The sequence below is a fragment of the Leptodactylus fuscus genome, unplaced genomic scaffold (genome assembly GCF_031893055.1).
Source record: "Leptodactylus fuscus isolate aLepFus1 unplaced genomic scaffold, aLepFus1.hap2 HAP2_SCAFFOLD_84, whole genome shotgun sequence".
Classification (NCBI taxonomy): domain Eukaryota; kingdom Metazoa; phylum Chordata; class Amphibia; order Anura; family Leptodactylidae; genus Leptodactylus; species Leptodactylus fuscus.
The window spans coordinates 343,134-365,855 of record NW_027440882.1 but is presented as its reverse complement, the minus strand read 5'-3'; the positions used below and the strand labels follow the sequence as shown (position 1 = coordinate 365,855).

At 43.3% G+C, this 22,722-nt stretch overlaps 1 protein-coding gene across 1 annotated transcript in view; it reads right to left on the bottom strand.

Moving 5' to 3' along the window:
* The window catches only part of RERG (RAS like estrogen regulated growth inhibitor), a 46,324-nt gene extending 27,809 nt beyond the window's left edge, over positions 1 to 18,515 (bottom strand). Inside the window, exons 1-2 of the mRNA XM_075262049.1 lie at positions 18,441 to 18,515; positions 9,440 to 9,577 (exon numbers count right to left, since the gene is read on the bottom strand). Coding sequence (XP_075118150.1) covers positions 9,440 to 9,500 — 61 coding nt within the window. The 5' untranslated portion in view covers positions 9,501 to 9,577; positions 18,441 to 18,515. The remainder of the gene's footprint in view (positions 1 to 9,439; positions 9,578 to 18,440) is intronic.
* Between the last annotated feature and the right edge of the window lie 4,207 nt (positions 18,516 to 22,722).

The following is a 22,722-nucleotide window of genomic DNA, read 5'->3' as shown; positions in this document are numbered from 1 at the left end:
CGATTCCAGTCAAGGCTGGTGGCCAGAGCAATGGCACTTACTACTGCGGCCAGACGTCCCTTGTGGCTTAAGCCATGGCAAGTGGACAACAAAATTCAGTCTCTGCTCGCTCCCCTTTGAACCGGGGAGGCTCTTCGGCAGCGAGCTGGACCGCATAATGAAGGGCCTCGCTGATTCTAAGGGAAAAAATCTCCCCCAACCTGCTGAGAGGCAAAGATCCTTTCGGGGACGCGGAACTTCCCAGTGAGGCTCCAGAGGGCAGAGGCGCGCTGGACCTCAGTTCCTGCTGAACCTCCCACGAGCGCAGAAAGACCCTCTGACAGTATTACCTCCCACTCCCCAATCCCCTTCGAAGTAGGCGGCTGCCTTTCCCATCATGCAGCTGCCTGGCTCCTGTACACCCAGGACCCCTGGGTCATCCAGACGGTGCAGGAAGGCTACAGGATAAGCTTCACATCTGAACCTGTAGACAGGGCCCCAAACAACTTCATCTGGAGAAGGCTGTTCAGGAGTACGTGGACAAAGCAGCTCTGGAACCGGTTCCTCAGGCGGAACGAGGCCAAGGTGTCTACTCTCCGGTTTTCCTGGTACCCAAGTCTTCGGGCGGATGGCGAATGATCATAGATCTCAGATATCTGAATCAGTTTATCCGCAAGGTACGTTTCCGTATGGAAACCATCAGGTCGGTGTTACCCTTCCTGCAACCTGGAGATCACTTTGTCACCTTGGACCTAAGTTATGCTTATCTCCACGTACCTATCTTTCCCGCACACAGGAAGTTTCTAAGAGTCACAATATTCATAGATGGAAGACTTCTACACCTTCAATTCACCGCCCTCCCTTTCGGCATATCATCAGGCCCCCCACACCTTCACAAAGGTGATAGCTCCGGTCGCTGCCACCCTGCGCCTCCAAGGGATCTTCATAGCCCCATATCTGGACGACTGGCTCCTCAAGGCTCAGTCAAAGGAGGTCCTCACCACGCAGGTTCAGACCGTAGTAGCTTTGCTAAGCCAGCTGGGCTGGCTAATAAACTGGCAGAAGTCAGTCGTGATTCCATCAACGCGGATCCAGTTACTGGGTTTCATTTTAGATTCTCTCAAAATGACGATCTCTCTGCCTTCTTCTCACAAGGAAAAGATTGCTCGAGCGGTTCATCATCTCTCCGTCACCAGGAGAGTTACAATCAGGACGGCCATGAAGGTCTTAGGCTTGATGTCCGCCTGCATAGAAGCAGTCCCCTGGGCCCTGTGGCACATGCACCCTCTGCAGAACGAGATCCTGAGAGTCTGGAATCACAGTCCTTCGGAACTACAGAAGCCTATCCAGTTAACCATCAGCACCAGACGCTCACTAGCCTGGTGGTCCCATCTACGTGATGGGCAGTCTTCGGTCAGGTTCACCTCGACCCTGTTGACAACAGATGCCTCCCTCACAGGATGGGAAGCTCATCTGGGTGAGACCCCGGCACAAGGTACATGGAACCATCTGGAGAGAATGCGCTCATCCAGTTGGTGCGAGCTTACGGCAGTTCACCGATTACTTCTGACGTTTGTGCCTGTTCTGCGGGGGAAAGCAGTCAAGATTCAGACAGACAACCTGACGGCAGTCCATTACATCAACAAGCAAGGGGGAACCAGGTCCCCCTCTCTACTGCAGGCTACCAATTTAATCTTCGCCTGGGAAGAACAGAATCTTCTCCAGTTGACAGCCGTACACATCCGAGGTTGTCTGAATATCCTGGCGGATCAACTCAGCAGAGAGATGACAACCTCAGGAGAATGGTCTCTAAACCAAGACATCTTTCAACATCTCACTGAGATGTGGGGTCTCCCCGAGGTGGATCTGATGGCCACCCAATACACCGCCAAAGTAGAAAGGTTCTGCTCCCTGTACTGGGAAGACAACCCTTTGGCGGTGGATGCCCTGTCAATACCTTGGAGGTTCAAACTGGCATACGTGTTCCCTCCCATTCCAATGATTCCGAAGGCATTGGCGAAACTCAGGCAATAGTGATCATGGCGTTCTGGCCAAAAAGGGCATGGTTCACTGACCTCATCCTTATGAGCCGAGGGAACCACTGGAGGCTTCAAACTGTCCAAAACCTGGTAACTCTAAACGGCCGGCCGTACCAGGGCCTGGACAAGTTCAACCTCACTGCCTGGAGGTTAACAATGCCGTATGTGGAGAGGGTGGATTGTCCCAGGGAGTGCTAAGGACCCAAGCACATTCAAGAGCAGAGTCAACTAATCAGAGCTACCAAAGGATCCGGAATTTGTGTACAGGTAAACAGCGTTTCAGAGATTCAGTCTTGGAGTTCCTACAAGAGGGCCTAGAAAGGAGGCTAGCTCCCGCTACCCTGAAGTTCCAAGTATCAGCTCTGTCTGCTCTCCTGGAGACCAGATTATCTCAGGATCCTCTTATCAAACAGTTCCTGAGAGGGGCTACTAGGCTCCGCCCACAGGTACAACCTCCTGTCCCTATCTTGGACCTAGCGGCGGTGCTACAGGGTCTCTGTGTTCCTCCCTTTGAACCCTTATCTGAAGTGGATTGGAAGTACCTGTCATACAAAGTAACGTTCCTGGTCGCAATAACCTCCGCCAAGAGGGTTGGCGAGCTACAGGCCCTAGCGGCCTCTGAACCCTTTCTAACTTTCTTTCCAGACAGAGTACAGCTGAGGTTCGTTCCAGGATTCTTGCCAAAGGTACTCACTCTTCAGAATATCAACCAGGTGATTGTCTTACCAGCCTTTTTTCCTCCCCCTACCTCTGAGTGGGAAGAGAAGATGCACAAGTTGGATTTGGTGAGAGCATTACGTATTTACTTGGAGCGCACTGCGCCCTTCCGGAGATCAGAGAATTTGCTAGTCAACGTGTTTGGGCACAATAGAGGTGCCAAAGCATCCAAATCAACTCTGTCAAGATGGATCAAGGAAGCCATTATCTGCTCCCTACGTGCCCAAGAACTTCCAGTGCCAGACTTTGTCCGTGCCCATGCCACCCGTGCAGTGGCAACATCTTAGGCCAAAAGGCGGTTCCTTTCCTTGGAGCAGATATGTGCCGCGGCTTCTTGGAGTTCGCATCTAACATTCGCCAAGCATTATAGACTGGATTGGCGGACGATGGAGTCTACAGCATTTGGATACTCTGTGTTGGCATCAGCCTGCCAGGATCACCCACCCTAGGGTAAAAGCGATACTTGCTAAATCCCCAGTTGTGCTGCTGTTGGGTGTAGGGGGAATGAAAGATTATGAATGATAATCTGTTTTCCCTTAGCCCAAACAGCAGCACAAGGCTCCCTCTCTATGCTGTATATTTGTACTAATTTTATACTATTTTGTATTATTTCTGTGAAATATACGCCGTGCTTTATACTTGCTACTAACACAAGAGGGAGTTGGTCGTCCGACCTCTTATAAGGGTCAAAGCTGTTAGGTAATTAAAAATTCCACCTGTCCTGACAGCTCATAGGGGCAGGAATATCCCAGTTGTGCTGCTGTTTGGGCTAAGGGAAAACAGATTATCATTCATAATCTTTCCATCTATACTACTTCCATGATAAACACTGGCCCCAGAATCGAAAGTGTCAAGGACGACAGCAACCATGCAGAAGAAGACATTTACGTCTCACTTTATTGTGCCTTTAAGTTTCACCTATTTTTTTTGGTATGTATAATATGATGGCACCTTCCTCATGAAAGCCATCATTCTCAACCCTTCATCAGGTGTCTTCAGAAGCTGCTCATATTATTCTATAAAGTCTTTCAGCTTTGTAATGTCTAGGAAGTGACAAGCTTGTGATGATGTACAACAAACAAGATGGGCCAGGGTGTAATATGAGCAAACTAGCACTGGATGAGTATAAAGAATATACAAATGATATTGCTGAGTTCTGAGAATCGCCTCAAAAAAGAGAAATTGCCTGATCATTTCTAAAACTATTTTACCAAATAAGTCACTTGGATGCTAAGTCCATAATATTTGGCTGCAGCAATGATATAAATGTGTCTAGAAACAAAAGCACAATTTATGTCCTGTGAATAGTTGTGAAAACATTAGTAAGAATAATAACCCTGAGAAGTCCCAACACCACTTAGATCTAGCGTTTATGTAGAAGAGTCTGATTAATGGATGGCCTTCCAAGGCAACTGGAACAAGCAGAAGATCCATCAGCCAGACCTTGCTATATGCAAATTTTAAAGACCAATGAGAAAATAGCTATAAAAAAAAAAAAAAAAAAAGAAAAAAAAAGAAGAATGCCTGGGTGGCCTCTGTGTGTTATTGGATGGCCTCACAATGCGTCTACTGAAGTGTCACAAATAATGGCTCGCAACACACGTATCCAATAGTTTAGCACTTTGCTGTTTTACACTTTACTTGACTCTTTTCAATCATAAGAAGATCAGGGTCTCCTGCTTGCCAACAGATACTTGTACTGCAATTTGCAAGAGAAATGAGCTCAAATCTGTTCATTAAAAACATAGATTCGTAATTCTGAGGTACAGACAACTACAGATGTGTCAAAATTAATTCATTAACCTGTTGTGTGCTGCTTTCTAGTATAACCTGTCCTCTTATGTCCTGTCCCGTCTTCTTTTGTTCTGTCTTATTTTTGTCTCTTCTGGTTCAGTTTATTATTCCCTGTCCTGTTTTGTTCTCTTCTGCGTTTCTGTACTTTTTGTTCTGACTTTGTTTTTGGATGGGGATTGTTCTGACTTAGCCTTTTTGTATTCTTTTCTGACATATTTTATCCTGTTTTATCCATTTGGTTTTTTTCTGTTCTGCGTTGTTCTGACTTTTGTCTATACTCTTTGTTGTGTTTGGTCTTTTAATACTCTACTCTCTTCTTTCCTATCCTTTTTGTTCTATTTCATGCTTTTAGCTTTCTTCCGTGCTGATCAGTTTTGTTCTGTCTTGTAATTATTTATTTCTTTATTTGTCAGTTTTATTCTCTTTTTTCCGGTTCGCTGTGTTATTTTATATTCTGGCCATTCCTGTTTTGTACTGTTCTCTACAAACCTGTTAGGTCCTATTTTGCACTTCTTTTGTTTTATTTGATGGTTTGTTTTTTTCTCCAATTTACCGTTATTCTCTTGTTAGTGTTTTTGATGTAATCCATGACCACAACAAAGGTTCATGTTTCCTATTTTGGTTGATATGGAGGAACACATTCCTAAACGGATACAGCTATAGTTTTTCCATAGTTGGGCAATGCTACTACAAGAATCCCTTTTCTATAGTCCACCTATTCTTATTTTTTTTCACCACTTCTATAACAGTTCAACCTAGATTCTCAAGTAAATTTCTGAACATTGTTAGCATATTGGTACATAATGATATTCCATAGACATGCAGTTCTATGCAAAAAGATGCTAAATACCAGCCATATATGTGCCAAATACCAAAAACTGCAGATGCACTCCGCACACAGCATTAGGGCACATGGAAATGTAAATCCAAAAAGAACTAATAATATTGTTAAAAACACCTAATATAATCTATAAATTACAGGTCTGTACCTGCCACAGTAAGGCAACCTCATTCAGATGAAACCCCACACTAAATTAACATACCTCTCTTGGACCTAAAATAAGTCAACAGTGTGAACATAGGGCAAGTAGGATCCAGAGCACGCTCCATAAAAAATAGCCTAAAGCCGGTTGCAGACGACCGTGCTCCAACTGACTGGCTGTGAAATAAAAGCATGGGTGGCACACGGAGAACACTGGGATGTACCCTGTGTTCCGCCCATGCACGGGCCACGGTTCCTTTCATTAAGTGAATAGAGGCAATGGAAACAATGGCCGCAAAATTGAACAGGAATAGGGCCTGTTCTATATTTTGTGGCCCCAACTGTCGGCTCATGGGAAAATGAAATATATATACTCTATTCCAATTAGATAAACCTATACAATGAGAAGGGTGTGCTAAAAAATGAGGGAGTATAAGATATCCTTCTTGGTGGTCTCAATGAAGCACTGGAGGACATCTCAAATTCATTCAATATAGCAGGTATCATTTTATTTTAATTTTTGTGGACTAAGTTAAACCACTCTGATAAATCCCCAAAATGACTTAATTTGAAGTGTCGGTTTCTAAATGTGTTATAGTACACAAGCAGTTTTCATTAGCCCTGTGTTTTATACAAATCATGCTCTGTACCTTTTTTATCAGATGTGTTATCTATATTATTTACTAGACTCTGCCCACGACTTCGTCTGCGAGTTGTTGTTGTCGATGAGCCACTTATATTTAGCCAATTGCTGCTGTCGATGTTCCGCCTGCTGCAGTGTTTCGGCTCTGCTACATCTCTGCATATGCACAGCATACCCAGCTCTATCTACATCTCTGTATATGGACAGCATACCCAGCTGTGCTACATCGCTGCATAAGCTCTGTTACATCTGGCAATTTGGATGAAAGGGGTTTTCTTATGTCAGTATCTGAGCAGCTCGTGTTTATAGATGGCTGAAGGGATTTTGATAAAATTTGGCACAGTTCTCACTCCCATCAGAGCCTGAACCCCACATTCCCCCTCTAACTCACACAAAGTTTACACCCCATATACCCCTCTTTTCCATACACAGCCTGCATGCTCTCTTCTCTCCTCACCTTCCATTATAAGCCACTTTCAGCAGCTTCCACACTGTGCGGTTCAATACTACATAGCCCCGCCCACAAAATAGTGTGTAGCTCCGCCCACACAACAGCGTGATCCTATCCTAGACGGCTCAAGGACCTTTGATGACGTCATCAAGGGTCCTTTAATCTAGTGTGAACATAAATTAGTTCCTAGCAGTCGTGAAGCCATGTCATTTACCAGGACAAAAAGTAGCCTATGTTTTAATCGAGGTTTTTGTGTGATTGAGAAACAAACATCCAAACACACAAACTTTCACATTGATAATATTAGTAGGATTAGTATGATAGTGTATGATGTCCATGCTGGAATTTAGGCAGCCTACATTTATAAAGTGAGTGATTCTCATTTTTATACAAATCACATAATATGTACTTGTATACATTTATTTATTAATATGTATTGGCTTTTAGGATAATGGATTCATGTACCATATGTGTATGGTTAGCCTTTTTTATAATGTCACTTTTTACCAGAATTTAATATTATCTAAACAGATACATCAAAACCAGGGTCTATTATCATCAAGAAGGATATCTTATACTCCCCCTGAATGATATGTTATACTTTCCCTGAAGGATATCTTATACTCCCCCCTGAAGGATATCTTATACTCCCCCCTGAAGGATATGTTATACATCCCCTGAAGGATATGTTATACTTCCCCTGAAGGATATCTTATACTCCCCCTGAAGGATATGTTATACTTCCCTGAAGGATATCTTATACTCCTCCTGAAGGATATGTTATACTTCCCCTGAAGGATATCTTATACTCCCCCTGAAGGATATGTTATACTTCCCTGAAGGATATCTTATACTCCCCCTGAAGGATATGTTATACTTCCCCTGAAGGATATCTTATACTCCCCCTGAAGGATATCTTATACTCCCCCTGAAGGATATCTTATACTTCCCCTGAAGGATATGTTATACTCCCCCCTGAAGGATATGTTATACTTCCCCTGAAGGATATGTTATACTTCCCTGAAGGATATCTTATACTCCTCCTGAAGGATATGTTATACATCCCCTGAAGGATATGTTATACTCCCCCCTGAAGGATATCTTATACTCCCCCCTGAAGGATATCTTATACTCCCCCTGAAGGATATCTTATACTTCCCCTGAAGGATATCTTATACCTCCCCTGAAGGATATCTTATACTCCCCCTGAAGGATATCTTATACTCCCCCCTGAAGGATATGTTATACTCCCCCCTGAAGGATATGTTATACTTCCCCTGAAGGATATGTTATACTTCCCCTGAAGGATATCTTATACTCCCCCTGAAGGATATCTTATACTTCCCCTGAAGGATATCTTATACCCCCCCCTGAAGGATATGTTATACTTCCCCTGAAGGATATGTTATACTTCCCCTGAAGGATATCTTATACTCCCCCCTGAAGGATATGTTATACTTCCCCTGAAGGATATCTTATACTCCCCCCTGAAGGATATGTTATACTTCCCCTGAAGGATATCTTATACTCCCCCCTGAAGGATATGTTATACTTCCCTGAAGGATATCTTATACTCCTCCTGAAGGATATGTTATACATCCCCTGAAGGATATCTTATACTCCCCCCTGAAGGATATCTTATACTCCCCCTGAAGGATATCTTATACTCCCCCTGAAGGATATCTTATACTTCCTCTAAAGGTATGCTTCTACACAGGTTCAATCCGTCTCTGTGTTGAATGCATCATTATGCGTCTTTATCTTTAAATTTGACTACCATCCAATATACTTAAGTGGTCCCATTGAGACCACACCCTGACAATATCTTATATTTCCCCCTGAAGGATATCTTATACTTATATGCTTGGATCTCTGTTTTGAGATCATGGCACATTGCGACAACGCATAGATAAGGATTCATAACAGGCCCATAAAACAGAGAAAAAAACTTGTATCCACTTAACACACAGGGTGGAAAATTTAGATTGGAACTACCCCAAATGTAAAGCACCAGGGAATTAATGGTGCTATATAAATAATAATAATAATAATAATAATAATACCCTGAGCAGTTTGGTATGAATATTATCAATATTGAAAAGCACAAGCCACTGAGCATGCGCAGCTGGAGCTTCCCGCACGCTTGGCTATTCAAATAGGACGCTGCATGTGCAGAACACTGTCTACGGGGATCTCTCTTCCAGAGGTGAATGAAAACTATCTTGAAGGTAATCAATGTGAACATACATATATACCATACCTCCTAACTTTTGAAAAACAGAAAGAGGGACAAAATGTGCAGTGTGCATATCGCACCGCAGCTAATTTAGCTCCGCCCAGTTTTATGTTGACTCTGCCCATTCTCATCCATTTTCCATGTGCCCCCACACAGTATAACCCTCCTACAGTCACCCGTACACTATATGTCCCCACATTATAATGTTCTCCTCCAACTACCCCACAGTATTAAGTCCCTCTCCTGGTGCCCCAGTTTAAACTGGGGGAAACTAGAGGGGGACATGAAACTGGGGCAGCTGGAGGGGGACATTAACAGTGGGGGTAGTTGGAGGAGGGGAGCCAATAAATTAATGGTAACTGGAGCAGGACATGAAACTGGGGACAACTAGAGGCAAACAGATCCCCCTCCAGCTACTCCCACGGTTTAATGTCCTCCTCCAGTGACCCCCATTGTTTAATGTCCCCCTCCAGTTGTCTCCATTTTAATGTCCCCCTTAATCCCCCCCAGTTTAATTGCCACCTTCATCTGTCCCCAGTTTAAAAAGACGCCATCCACATATACAACATGTACTATCAGTGAAAAACAAAAAACCCACCAGATTTGCCAACTCCAGCTCGGCCAAAAACTGCAATCTTCACTTCTGCACTTTTCGCCATGTTGTTGTAGTCGATTTCCTTGAACAACACAGTTTCAAACTCACTGGGTCATGGTTAATACTGCAAAGTCTTCAAGTCTACACATAAGAAGACACAAAAGTACATCCTGACAATGAAGCCAATGTTATTGGAAATATTTATTACACGTGGCCGTCCATCTAGTAGGAAAGAGACACCTGATGAGCCAGTCCCACTATCCTCATCCTCTCCGCTCACTAACACCAGATGACAGAAGCTCACTATCAGTGGCGTAACTAGGAATGGCGAGGCCCCGTGGCGAACTTTTGACATGGCCCCCCCCCCCAACCGACACCCACGACACAATACTATGTCCCTTACTGGCCCCTGCACACAGTATTATGTCCCATAGTGGCCCCTGCACACAGTATTATCCCCCATAGTGGCCCCTGCACACAGTATTATGTCCCTTACTGGCCCCTGCACACAGTATTATGTCCCATAGTGGCCCCTACACACAGTATTATACCCCATAGTGGTCCCTGCACACAGTATTATGTCCCATAGTGGCCCCTGCACACAGTATTATGTCCCATAGTGACCCCTGCACACAGTATTATTCCCCCATAGTGGCCCCTGCACACAGTATTATGTCCCATAGTGACCCCCGCACACAGTATTATTCCCCCATAGTGGCCCCTGCACACAGTATTATCCCCCATAGTGGCCCCTGCACACAGTATTATGTCCCATAGTGGCCCCTGCACACAGTATTATCCCCCATAGTGGCCCCTGCACACAGTATTATGTCCCTTACTGGCCCCTGCACACAGTATTGTGCCCCTTACTGGCCCCTGCACACAGTATTGTGCCCCTTACTGGCCCCTGCACACAGTATTATGTCCCATAGTGGCCCCTGCACACAGTATTATGTCCCATAGTGACCCCCGCACACAGTATTATTCCCCCATAGTGGCCCCTGCACACAGTATTATGTCCCATAGTGGCCCCTGCACACAGTATTATGTCCCATAGTGACCCCCGCACACAGTATTATTCCCCCATAGTGGCCCCTGCACACAGTATTATCCCCCATAGTGGCCCCTGCACACAGTATTATGTCCCATAGTGGCCCCTGGTGACTGTGGAGGCCATTGGAGTACAGTGAACTCATTGTCATGTTCAAGAAACCAGTCTGAGATGATTCCAGCTTTATGACATGGCATTGCATTATCCTGCTGAAAGTAGCCATCAGATGTTGGGTACATTGTGGTCATAAAGGGATGGACATGGTCAGCAACAATACTCAGGTAGGCTTTGGCGTTGCAACGATGCTCAATTGGTACCAAGGGGCGCAAAGAGTGCCAAGAAAATATTCCCCACACCATGACACCACCACCACCAGCCTGAACCGTTACCGATACAAGGCAGGATGGATCCATGCTTTCATGTTGTTGACGCCAAATTCTGACCCTACCATCCGAATGTCGCAGCAGAAATCGAGACTCATCAGACCAGGCAACGTTTTTCCAATCTTCAATTGTCCAATTTCGATGAGCTTGTGCAAATTGTAGCCTCAGTTTCCTGTTCTTAGCTGAAAGGAGTGGCACCCGGTGTGGTCTTCTGCTGCTGTAGCCCATCTGTAGCCTCAAAGTTGGACGTACTGTGCGGCGTTCAGAGATGCTCTTCTGGCTACCTTGGGTGTAACGGGTGGCTATTTGAGTCACTGTTGCCTTTCTATCAGCTCGAACCAGTCTGGCCATTCTCCTCTGACCTCTGGCATCAACAACGCATTTCCACCCCCCACAGAACTGCCGCTCACTGGATGTTTTTTCTTTTTCGGACCATTCTCTGTAAACCCTAGAGATGGTTGTGCGTGAAAATCCCAGTAGATCAGCAGTTTCTGAAATACTCAGACCAGCCCTTCTGGCACCAACAACCATGCCACGTTCAAAGGCACTCAAATCACCTTTCTTCCCCCCCATACTGATGCTCGGTTTGAACTGCAGGAGATTGTCTTGACCATGTCTACATGCCGAAATGCACTGAGTTGCCGCCATGTGATTGGCTGATTAGAAATTAAGTGTTAACGAGCAGTTGGACAGGTGTACCTAATAAAGTGGCCGGTGAGTGTATATATATATATATATATATATATATATATATGTATATATATATATATATATATATATATATATATCACTATTTTATCATGTATGACACCATTACGCTCCTGAACATCACACTGCTGTACATCATGCCAGTATATAACACTCCATTGTATACTGTAACAGTCCACTATATTTCTGTACATCTCACTATTATGGATATGCTTTTCAGAGGAGAACAAGTCACAAGTGAAGTGAAGTTTTCCCCCTAAGAATGATGGTAAAGGATAGAGCGCCTTGTTAATGCCAAACTGCATCTCTCACCCTGGTCTGCCCTACAAACAGCAGATCTTCTGGCGACCTCTAAGAAATATCATGTCAACATCTACATGGACTATAGCAAAATGATAGACAAATCCATCTACTCCCTGCCAGAGAATGAGAAAGAAAGTGAGGGAAATGCAACAATTGGAATGAATTTGGAGAATTGTTGAGGCCAGGCAGGCCATTGGTCTGGATGGTGATGCTCAGGGGCGTAACTACCATAGAGGCAGCGGAGGCGGCTGCCACAGGGCCCGGGCCATTAGAGGGCCCAGTGACAGCCGCTACCGCTGCGTTTTTTGTTTTTTTTTTAATAGGCCATTACGGGCCCTATTAACTTGCCGACACTATACTGTGTACAGGGGCCACTAAGGGACATAATAGAGTGCGGAGGAGGGGGTCGGTCGAGGTCTTCGACGTCGGTGTTGGTTGGGGGGGGCCCCATGTCAAAAGTTTGCCATGGGGCCCCGCTATTCCTAGTTACGCCACTGGTGATGCTCACTTTGATATTTTGCCTCCAACCAAATTTCAGGTACATGGACCAACCTACACCCTATAGTGATACTCTATATGCACTGCTCTTCTCCTTGACACCAGATGTTACCCTCTGTAACTGGGTGTTGATGTACCCAAATAGGCCCACTTTAAGCCAATCAGTCTTTTACACCCTCTTACCCGATGCCTATCGCTGAGCCATACCAATTGCCCCTCCAACCCTATTAGCAGGTTCTACATTACCTACATTTCTGGAACTTTTTCTATGTTTTATTTTAATGTGTTAATAATGAAATAATTAATAATAAAACTAAAGAAGAATGAAGGATTAAAAATGCAGAATCTTCCTGGAGGTGAATGTACACAGACGGGTGAGCGGAGATTACATGAAGTGCCTTGCAATCCTGGGTCAGTGACTGCTGATATACAAGACGTCTAAGAACCCTACCCCAGGATAGTCTAGTAGCGAGCGTCACTTCTAATACTCAGGACTATGGGGAACAGCTGCAGAAATGGAAAGAATGTGCAAATCTAAATATTCTGGAGCAGTGATTCCTGTCTACACTGTATGTATTACACAATCTCAGTTTCAGAGAAGATCAAGTCTCCGTAGGATCGGACAAAGACCTCAGGACGCGAATAAGGGGATTGTAAACAGCCACAACCCAGAGGAATATTTTGCTTTTCATTTTTAATGATATTATCTATTTTTATTTATTTTTTTTTTAAATCATAAAAATCAAGCAATTCCTACTCTTGCCACTAAGCCTAAAATAGTTTGTGACTTTCTGTTTCCTGGGGAGGGACCATGGCCCATAGATATAATGGTCATAAGCAGAGCATATTGATTTCTAGGGAAGAGTTTTCTAGGCTTGTTCTGTGGCCTGTTCAGAAATGTAGATAAGATGTGACATGTGACATGAGGTATAATAGTCCGTGGAGTCTCATCTTCCTCTTCGTTGGTGACTGCTATATGGAGAGGTGGGGGTGGGGTGGGTGGTTTGGGATAAATATAACAGTCCGTGGAGTCTCATCTTCCTCTTAGTTGGTGACCGCTATATGGAGAGGTGGGGGTGGGGCGGGTGTATTGGGATAAATATAACAGTCCGTGGAGTCTCATCTTCCTCTGGTTTGGTGACAGCTGGACACGTATTGGGCAGCGATCTCCACAGTGGCCTCTTCTTCTCCCAGTAGGATGTAGAGTTTCCTCTTCTCCCAGTCTGGGATGTGGGCAGAGAGTCTTTGGTAGTAGACGGCCCTCACAGCTGAGTATTTGGTGCAGTGTAGCAGGAAGTGGGTCTGGTCTTCTAGGGCCCCCTGGTTCCAGTGCTGGCACAGTCTCTTCTCCCGTGGCTTGTACGTCTGCCTGTATCGCCCCGTCTCTATCTCTAGGTTGTGGGCGCTCAGTCTGTACCGGCTCAGGGTCTGTCTGTGCTTGGGGTGGCGTATTCTCTCCAGGTAGGTGGCCATGGTGTAGTCCAGGGGTGCTCACACTTTGTCAGCATGTGAGCTACTTCTTTAAATGACCAAGCCCTAAGATTGACTACCCACTTCTTGTGGGCGGGGCCGGGGCGGGCCTGTAGGTGGGGTGGGGCATGTCTGTGGGCAGGGCTGGGAATGTGGGTGGGGCCGGGCGGATCATGAGAGGTGGCCGCCCAGGCATCCCCGCTGTCTGCTTCTTCACAGCGCAGGCTGAGAGTTATCTCTGGACACTGGCAGGCTGGGGCTGGGGTTGCGGCTGGGGCTGGGGTTGCAGTGGCCCCGCCTGCCAGTGTCCGTAGATGACTCTCAGCCTGCGCTGTGAAGAAGCAGCACCCCGGCCCCCTCCATCCCTAAGAGCGGCCTGCAAGTGCTTGTTCACAGCTCAGGCTGAGAGTCATCTATGGACACTGGCAGGCGGGGCCACCGCAACCCCAGACCCAGACCCAGCCTGCCTGTGTCCAGAGATAACTCTCAGCCTGCGCTGTGAAGAAGCAGACAGCGGGGATACCTGGCTGCATCCCGCGATCGACCCATACGTCCATTGCGATTAGACCGGTAGATCGCGATCAACGTATTGGGCACCCCTGGTGTAGTCCCTTTGTAGGGATTGGTACACGGTGATATATGTATACTGTGTATATATACTATATGTGCTATATATGTGTACTGTATATATACTGTATGTGCTATATATGTGTACTGTGTGTACACAGTCACCAACTAAGAGGAAGATGAGACTCCATGGACTGTTATACCCCAAACCATCCGCCCCACCTCCCCATATAGCGGCCACCAACTAAGAGGAAGATGAGACTCCATGGACTGTTATACCCCAAACCATCCGCCCCACCTCCCCATATAGCGGTCACCAACTAAGAGGAAGATGAGACTCCATGGACTGTTATACCCCAAACCACCCCACCCCACCCACCCCCATACCCACCACTCACCCACCCGAATCCAACCCCCCCCCCCCCCCACACACACTTTACTAGCTTTGGCAATGCCAAATATCTATTCGGACGTGCCAATAAAGCTTGTTTGATTTGATTTGATATAGTACATACAGTATATATACAGTGCACATATATAGCACATACAGTATATACACAGTACACATATATAGCACATACAGTATCTATACAGTACACATATATAGCACATACAGTATCTATACAGTGCACATATATAGCACATACAGTATATATACACAGTACACATATATAGTACATACAGTATATACACAGTACACATATATAGTACATACAGTATATATACACAGTACACATATATAGCACATACAGTATATATACAGTGAACATATATAGCACATACAGTATATACACAGTACACATATATAGCACATACAGTATCTATACAGTGCACATATATAGCACATACAGTATATATACACAGTGCACATATATAGCACATACAGTATATACACAGTACACATATATAGAACATACAGTATCTATACAGTGCACATATATAGCACATACAGTATATATACACAGTACACATATATAGCACATACAGTATCTATACAGTGCACATATATAGCACATACAGTATATATACAGTACACATATATAGCACATACAGTATATATACACAGTACACATATATAGCACATACAGTATATATACACAGTACACATATATAGCACATACAGTATATATACACAGTACACATATATAGCACATACAGTATCTATACAGTGCACATATATAGCACATACAGTATATATACACAGTACACATATATAGCACATACAGTATATATACACAGTACACATATATAGCACATACAGTATATATACACAGTACACATATATAGCACATACAGTATCCATACAGTGCACATATATAGCACATACAGTATATATACACAGTACACATATATAGCACATACAGTATATATACACAGTACACATATATAGCACATACAGTATCCATACAGTGCACATATATAGCACATACAGTATATAAACACAGTACACATATATAGCACATACAGTATATATACACAGTACACATATATAGCACATACAGTATATATACACAGTACACATATATAGCACATACAGTATATATACACAGTACACATATATAGCACATACAGTATCTATACAGTGCACATATATAGCACATACAGTATATATACACAGTACACATATATAGCACATACAGTATCTATACAGTGCACATATATAGCACATACAGTATATATACACAGTACACATATATAGTACATACAGTATATATACACAGTACACATATATAGCACATACAGTATATATACACAGTACACATATATAGCACATACAGTATATATACACAGTACACATATATAGCACATACAGTATCTATACAGTGCACATATATAGCACATACAGTATATATACACAGTACACATATATAGCACATACAGTATATATACAGTGCACATATATAGCACATACAGTATATATACACAGTACACATATATAGCACATACAGAATCTATACAGTGCACATATATAGCACATACAGTATATATACAGTGCACATATATAGCACATACAGTATATATACACAGTACACATATATAGCACATACAATATCTATACAGTGCACATATATAGCACATACAGTATATATACACAGTACACATATATAGCACATACAGTATATATACACAGTACACATATATAGTACATACAGTATATATACACAGTACACATATATAGCACATACAGTATCTATACAGTACACATATATAGCACATACAGTATCTATACAGTACACATATATAGTACATACAGTATATATATACACAGTGCACATATATAGCACATACAGTATATACACAGTACACATATATAGCACATACAGTATATACACAGTACACATATATAGTACATACAGTATATATACACAGTACACATATATAGCACATACAGTATCTATACAGTGCACATATATAGCACATACAGTATCTATACAGTACACATATATAGTACATACAGTATATATATACACAGTGCACATATATAGCACATACAGTATATATACACAGTACACATATATAGCACATACAGTATCTATACAGTGCACATATATAGCACATACAGTATATATACACAGTACACATATATAGCACATACAGTATCTATACAGTGCACATACATAGCACATACAGTATATACACAGTACACCTATATAGCACATACAGTATATATACACAGTACACACATATATAGCACATACAGTATCTATACAGTGCACATACATAGCACATACAGTATATATACACAGTACACCTATATAGCACATACAGTATATATACACAGTACACACATATATAGCACATACAGTATATATACACAGTACACATATATAGCACATACAGTATATATACACAGTACACACATATATAGCACATACAGTATATATACACAGTACACACATATATAGCACATACAGTATATATACACAGTACACATATATAGCACATACAGTATATATACACAGTACACACATATATAGCACATACAGTATATATACACAGTACACACATATATAGCACATACAGTATATATACACAGTACACATATATAGCACATACAGTATATATACACAGTACACACATATATAGCACATACAGTATATATACACAGTACACATATATAGCACATACAGTATATATACACAGTACACATATATAGCACATACAGTATCTATACAGTGCACATATATAGCACATACAGTATATATACACAGTACACCTATATAGCACATACAGTATATATACACAGTACACACATATATAGCACATACAGTATCTATACAGTGCACATACATAGCACATACAGTATATATACACAGTACACCTATATAGCACATACAGTATATATACACAGTACACACATATATAGCACATACAGTATATATACACAGTACACATATATAGCACATACAGTATATATACACAGTACACACATATATAGCACATACAGTATATATACACAGTACACATATATAGCACATACAGTATATATACACAGTACACACATATATAGCACATACAGTATATATACACAGTACACACATATATAGCACATACAGTATATATACACAGTACACACATATATAGCACATACAGTATATATACACACAGTACACATATATAGCACATACAGTATCTATACAGTACACATATATAGCACATACAGTATATATATACAGTACACACATATATAGCACATACAGTATATATACACAGTACACATATATAGCACATACAGTATCTATACAGTGCACATATATAGCACATACAGTATATATACACAGTACACATATATAGCACATACAGTATATATACACAGTACACACATATATAGCACATACACCCTATTTAATAAAATTTGCTGACAACTACGACACAAGCCGATGACCTGATGTAAGACACCCTCAATGGTACAGAAACACACATTGCTATATGTCTCGATCCAGCTACAGCTTCATAACCAATCTCCGTCTATATGTGACCCCTCAACCATCATCACTCTCATCATCCTCCTGCATCCTCTCACCTCATCCTGCAGCTGCGGCTTCTGCGATATCAACGCGGCAAGAGGAGGTCGATGAGTGGGAGGCTGAGCGCCTGTGTCACCGGGAAGTCTGCCGCCGCCTAGTGGACACCATCCAGAAAGCATGCTCAGGACGCTTCATACACATGGCAGCGCTTCACCTTACACCCATGAAATGAGGGAGGGGAGTGACAGCACCGGCATGTTCTAGTGATGGGGGGCCTGACAAGTGGATGGGCCCTGCCTTGTGCTGGAACTGGATCCATACAAATAAGGTGCTATCACCTGACCCTGACGGTGAAATACACAAAGATACACACATAGATAGATAGATAGATAGATAGACAGACAGACAGACAGACAGACAGACAGACAGACAGACAGATAGATAGATAGATAGATAGATAGATAGATAGATAGATAGATAGATAGGAGATAGATAGATAGATAGATAGATAGATAGATAGATAGATAGGAGATAGATAGATAGATAGATAGGAGATAGATAGATAGATAGATAGGAGATAGATAGATAGATAGATAGATAGATAGATAGATAGATAGATAGATAGGAGATAGATAGATAGATAGATAGATAGATAGATAGGAGATATATAGTAAGATAGATAGATAGGAGATAGATAGATAGATAGATAGATAGATAGGAGATAGATAGATAGATAGATAGATAGATAGATAGGCGATAGATAGGAGATAGATAGATAGATAGATAGATAGATAGATAGGAGATAGATAGATAGATAGATAGATAGGAGATAGATAGATAGATAGATAGATAGATAGATAGATAGATAGATAGGAGATAGATAGATAGATAGATAGGAGATAGATAGATAGGAGATAGATAGGAGATAGATAGATAGATAGATAGATAGATAGATAGATAGATAGATAGATAGATAGATAGATAGATAGATAGGAGATAGATAGGAGATAGATAGATAGATAGATAGATAGATAGGAGATAGATAGAAGATAGATAGATAGATAGATAGATAGATAGATAGATAGATAGGAGATAGATAGATAGATAGATAGATAGGAGATAGATAGATAGATAGATAGATAGATAGATAGGAGATAGATAGATAGGAGATAGATAGATAGATAGATAGATAGATAGATAGATAGATAGGAGATAGATAGATAGATAGATAGATAGGAGATAGATAGATAGATAGATAGATAGGAGATAGATAGATAGATAGATAGATAGATAGATAGATAGATAGATAGATAGATAGGAGATAGATAGGTAGATAGATAGATAGGAGATAGATAGATAGATAGATAGATAGATAGATAGATAGGAGATAGATAGATAGATAGATAGATAGATAGATAGGAGATAGATAGATAGATAGATAGATAGATAGATAGATTGTGGTGTGCAGTGGCTGGTATACAGTGATGGGTGAGATTGTGGTGTGTGCAGAGGCTGGTATACAGTGATGGGTCAGATTGTGGTGTGTGCAGAGGCTGGTATACAGTGATGGGTCAGATTGTGGTGTGTGTAGTGGCTGGTATACAGTGATGGGTCAGATTGTGGTGTGTGCAGAGGCTGGTATACAGTGATGGGTAAGATTGTGGTGTGTGTAGTGGCTGGTATACAGTGATGGGTCAGATTGTGGTGTGTGCAGAGGCTGGTATATAGTGATGGGTCAGATTGTGGTGTGTGCAGAGGCTGGTATACAGTGATGGGTCAGATTGTGGTGTGTGCAGTGCCTGGCTTACAGTGATGGGTCAGATTGTGGTGTGTGTAGTGGCTGGTATACAGTGATGGGTAAGATTGTGGTGTGTGTAGTGGCTGGTATACAGTGATGGGTAAGATTGTGGTGTGTGCAGAGGCTGGTATACAGTGATAGGTCAGATTGTGGTGTGTGCAGAGGCTGGTATACAGTGATGGGTCAGATTGTGGTGTGTGTAGTGGCTGGTATACAGTGATGGGTAAGATTGTGGTGTGTGTAGTGGCTGGTATACAGTGATGGGTCAGATTGTGGTGTGTGCAGAGGCTGGCAGGGAATGACGTCATTCCAGGGAGGTCCTTTCTCCATTCTGGTCCTCATGTTGATGCTATAGGGGGAGGGCGCAGCTGCTTCAGCACATTCATCCCCGGCTGCTGCTGCTGCTGCTTCTGCTGGAATAATAAGGCTTCATCTGTAGTATGTGACATTGGGCTAATCCCTGCAGCCCCCCCCATGTGACTCTGTGACTGACAGGCGCACACATCTGGCCGTCCATCTATTGTCTGTCTGCTGACATTTCCCTTCCTGCAGCTCAATGCCGCCTGTGCTCCTCTGTCTGCTCCTCCTGCTCCGGGTAAGACAACTCCCATCATCCGCTGTGTACCAGGGATGGGGCTCAGGGGAAAAGGCTCTGCTTTACAGATTGTGATACAGCTGTGTGATGTCCAGAATAAATACTAGATAGTCCTGTTATATCTGTATATAGTGATATTATATCTGTATATAGTGATGTTATATCTGTATATATGTTATATCTGTATATAGTGATGTTATATCTGTATATAGTGATGTTATATCTGTATATAGTGATGTTATATCTGTATATAGTGATGTTATATCTGTATATATGTTATATCTGTATATAGTGATGTTATATCTGTATATAGTGATGTTATATCTGTATATAGTGATGTTATACGTATATAGTGATGTTATATCTGTATATAGTGATGTTATATCTGTATATAGTGATGTTATATCTGTATATATGTTATATCTGTATATAGTGATGTTATATCTGTATATAGTGATGTTATATCTGTATATAGTGATGTTATATCTGTATATAGTGATGTTATATCTGTATATTGTGATGTTATATATATTGTCAGGGTCTGGGGCTGCTAGGTGGGGAGGCATAGACACACAAGTCCAGATTATTAGTCCAAATATTGATAGAGTTTTATTTTCACTCCAGTAACAGCGCGGCAACAAAAGAATACTATACAAATATAAACCCTGCCCGGCTGTAACTGACCACAGAACAGATCACCTATAATAGCAGACTCAATAACAAGTGGCAATATCCAGGACACAACCCCAATAGTGCGCCCTTCCTGCCGACTTTCCAGCCAAGCTCTGCCCCCTGGTCTGCTGCTGGAGCGACCTCTTATATCCTCACTGATAAGGACAATACTCAGGAACGCTGCAGTAACCGCCACAATGTGTAGACTGGAGGGGGGTGGAATGACAGGTCCCACTACCAACCTACCTGCCACTCCTAAAAATCCAGCCCAGTAAGTGGAACTTTAAAATAACCCTCAGCAGACTATATCTGCTATCTGTTACCTGCTGAGAAATGTTCTTTCTGGAGTTTTCTCATCTCACCCACCTGAGTAGTCTGTGTGAGATGTACACCCCCTCCATTACCTGACCGGCCATCGGCTTACACCCCCTCCATTACCTGACCGGCCATCCGCTTACACCCCCTCCATTACCTGACCGGCCATCCGCTTACACCCCCTCCATTACCTGACCGGCCATCCGATTACACCCCCTCCGTCACCTGACCGGCCATCGGCTTACACCCCCTCCATTACCTGACCGGCCATCCGATTACACCCCCTCCGTCACCTGACCGGCCATCGGCTTACACCCCCTCCGTCACCTGACCGGCCATCGGCTTACACCCCCTCCGTCACCTGACCGGCCATCCGCTTACACCCCCTCCGTTACCTGACCGGCCTTCCGCTTACACCCCCTCCGTTACCTGACCGGCCTTCCGCTTACACCCCCTCCGTTACCTGACCGGCCATCGGCTTACACCTCCTCCGTTACCTGACCGGCCATCGGCTTACACCCCCTCCGTTACCTGACCGGCCATCGGCTTACACCCCCTCCGTTACCTGACCGGCCATCGGCTTACACCCCCTCCGTTACCTGACCGGCCATCGGCTTACACCCCCTCCGTTACCTGACCGGCCATCGGCTTACACCCCCTCCGTTACCTGACCGGCCATCGGCTTACACCCCCTCCGTTACCTGACCGGCCTTCCGCTTACACCCCCTCCGTTACCTGACCGGCCTTCCGCTTACACCCCCTCCGTTACCTGACCGGCCATCCGCTTACACCCCCTCCGTTACCTGACCGGCCATCCGCTTACACCCCCTCCGTTACCTGACCGGCCTTCCGCTTACACCCCCTCCGTTACCTGACCGGCCATCGGCTTACACCCCCTCCGTTACCTGACCGGCCTTCCGCTTACACCCCCTCCGTTACCTGACCGGCCTTCCGCTTA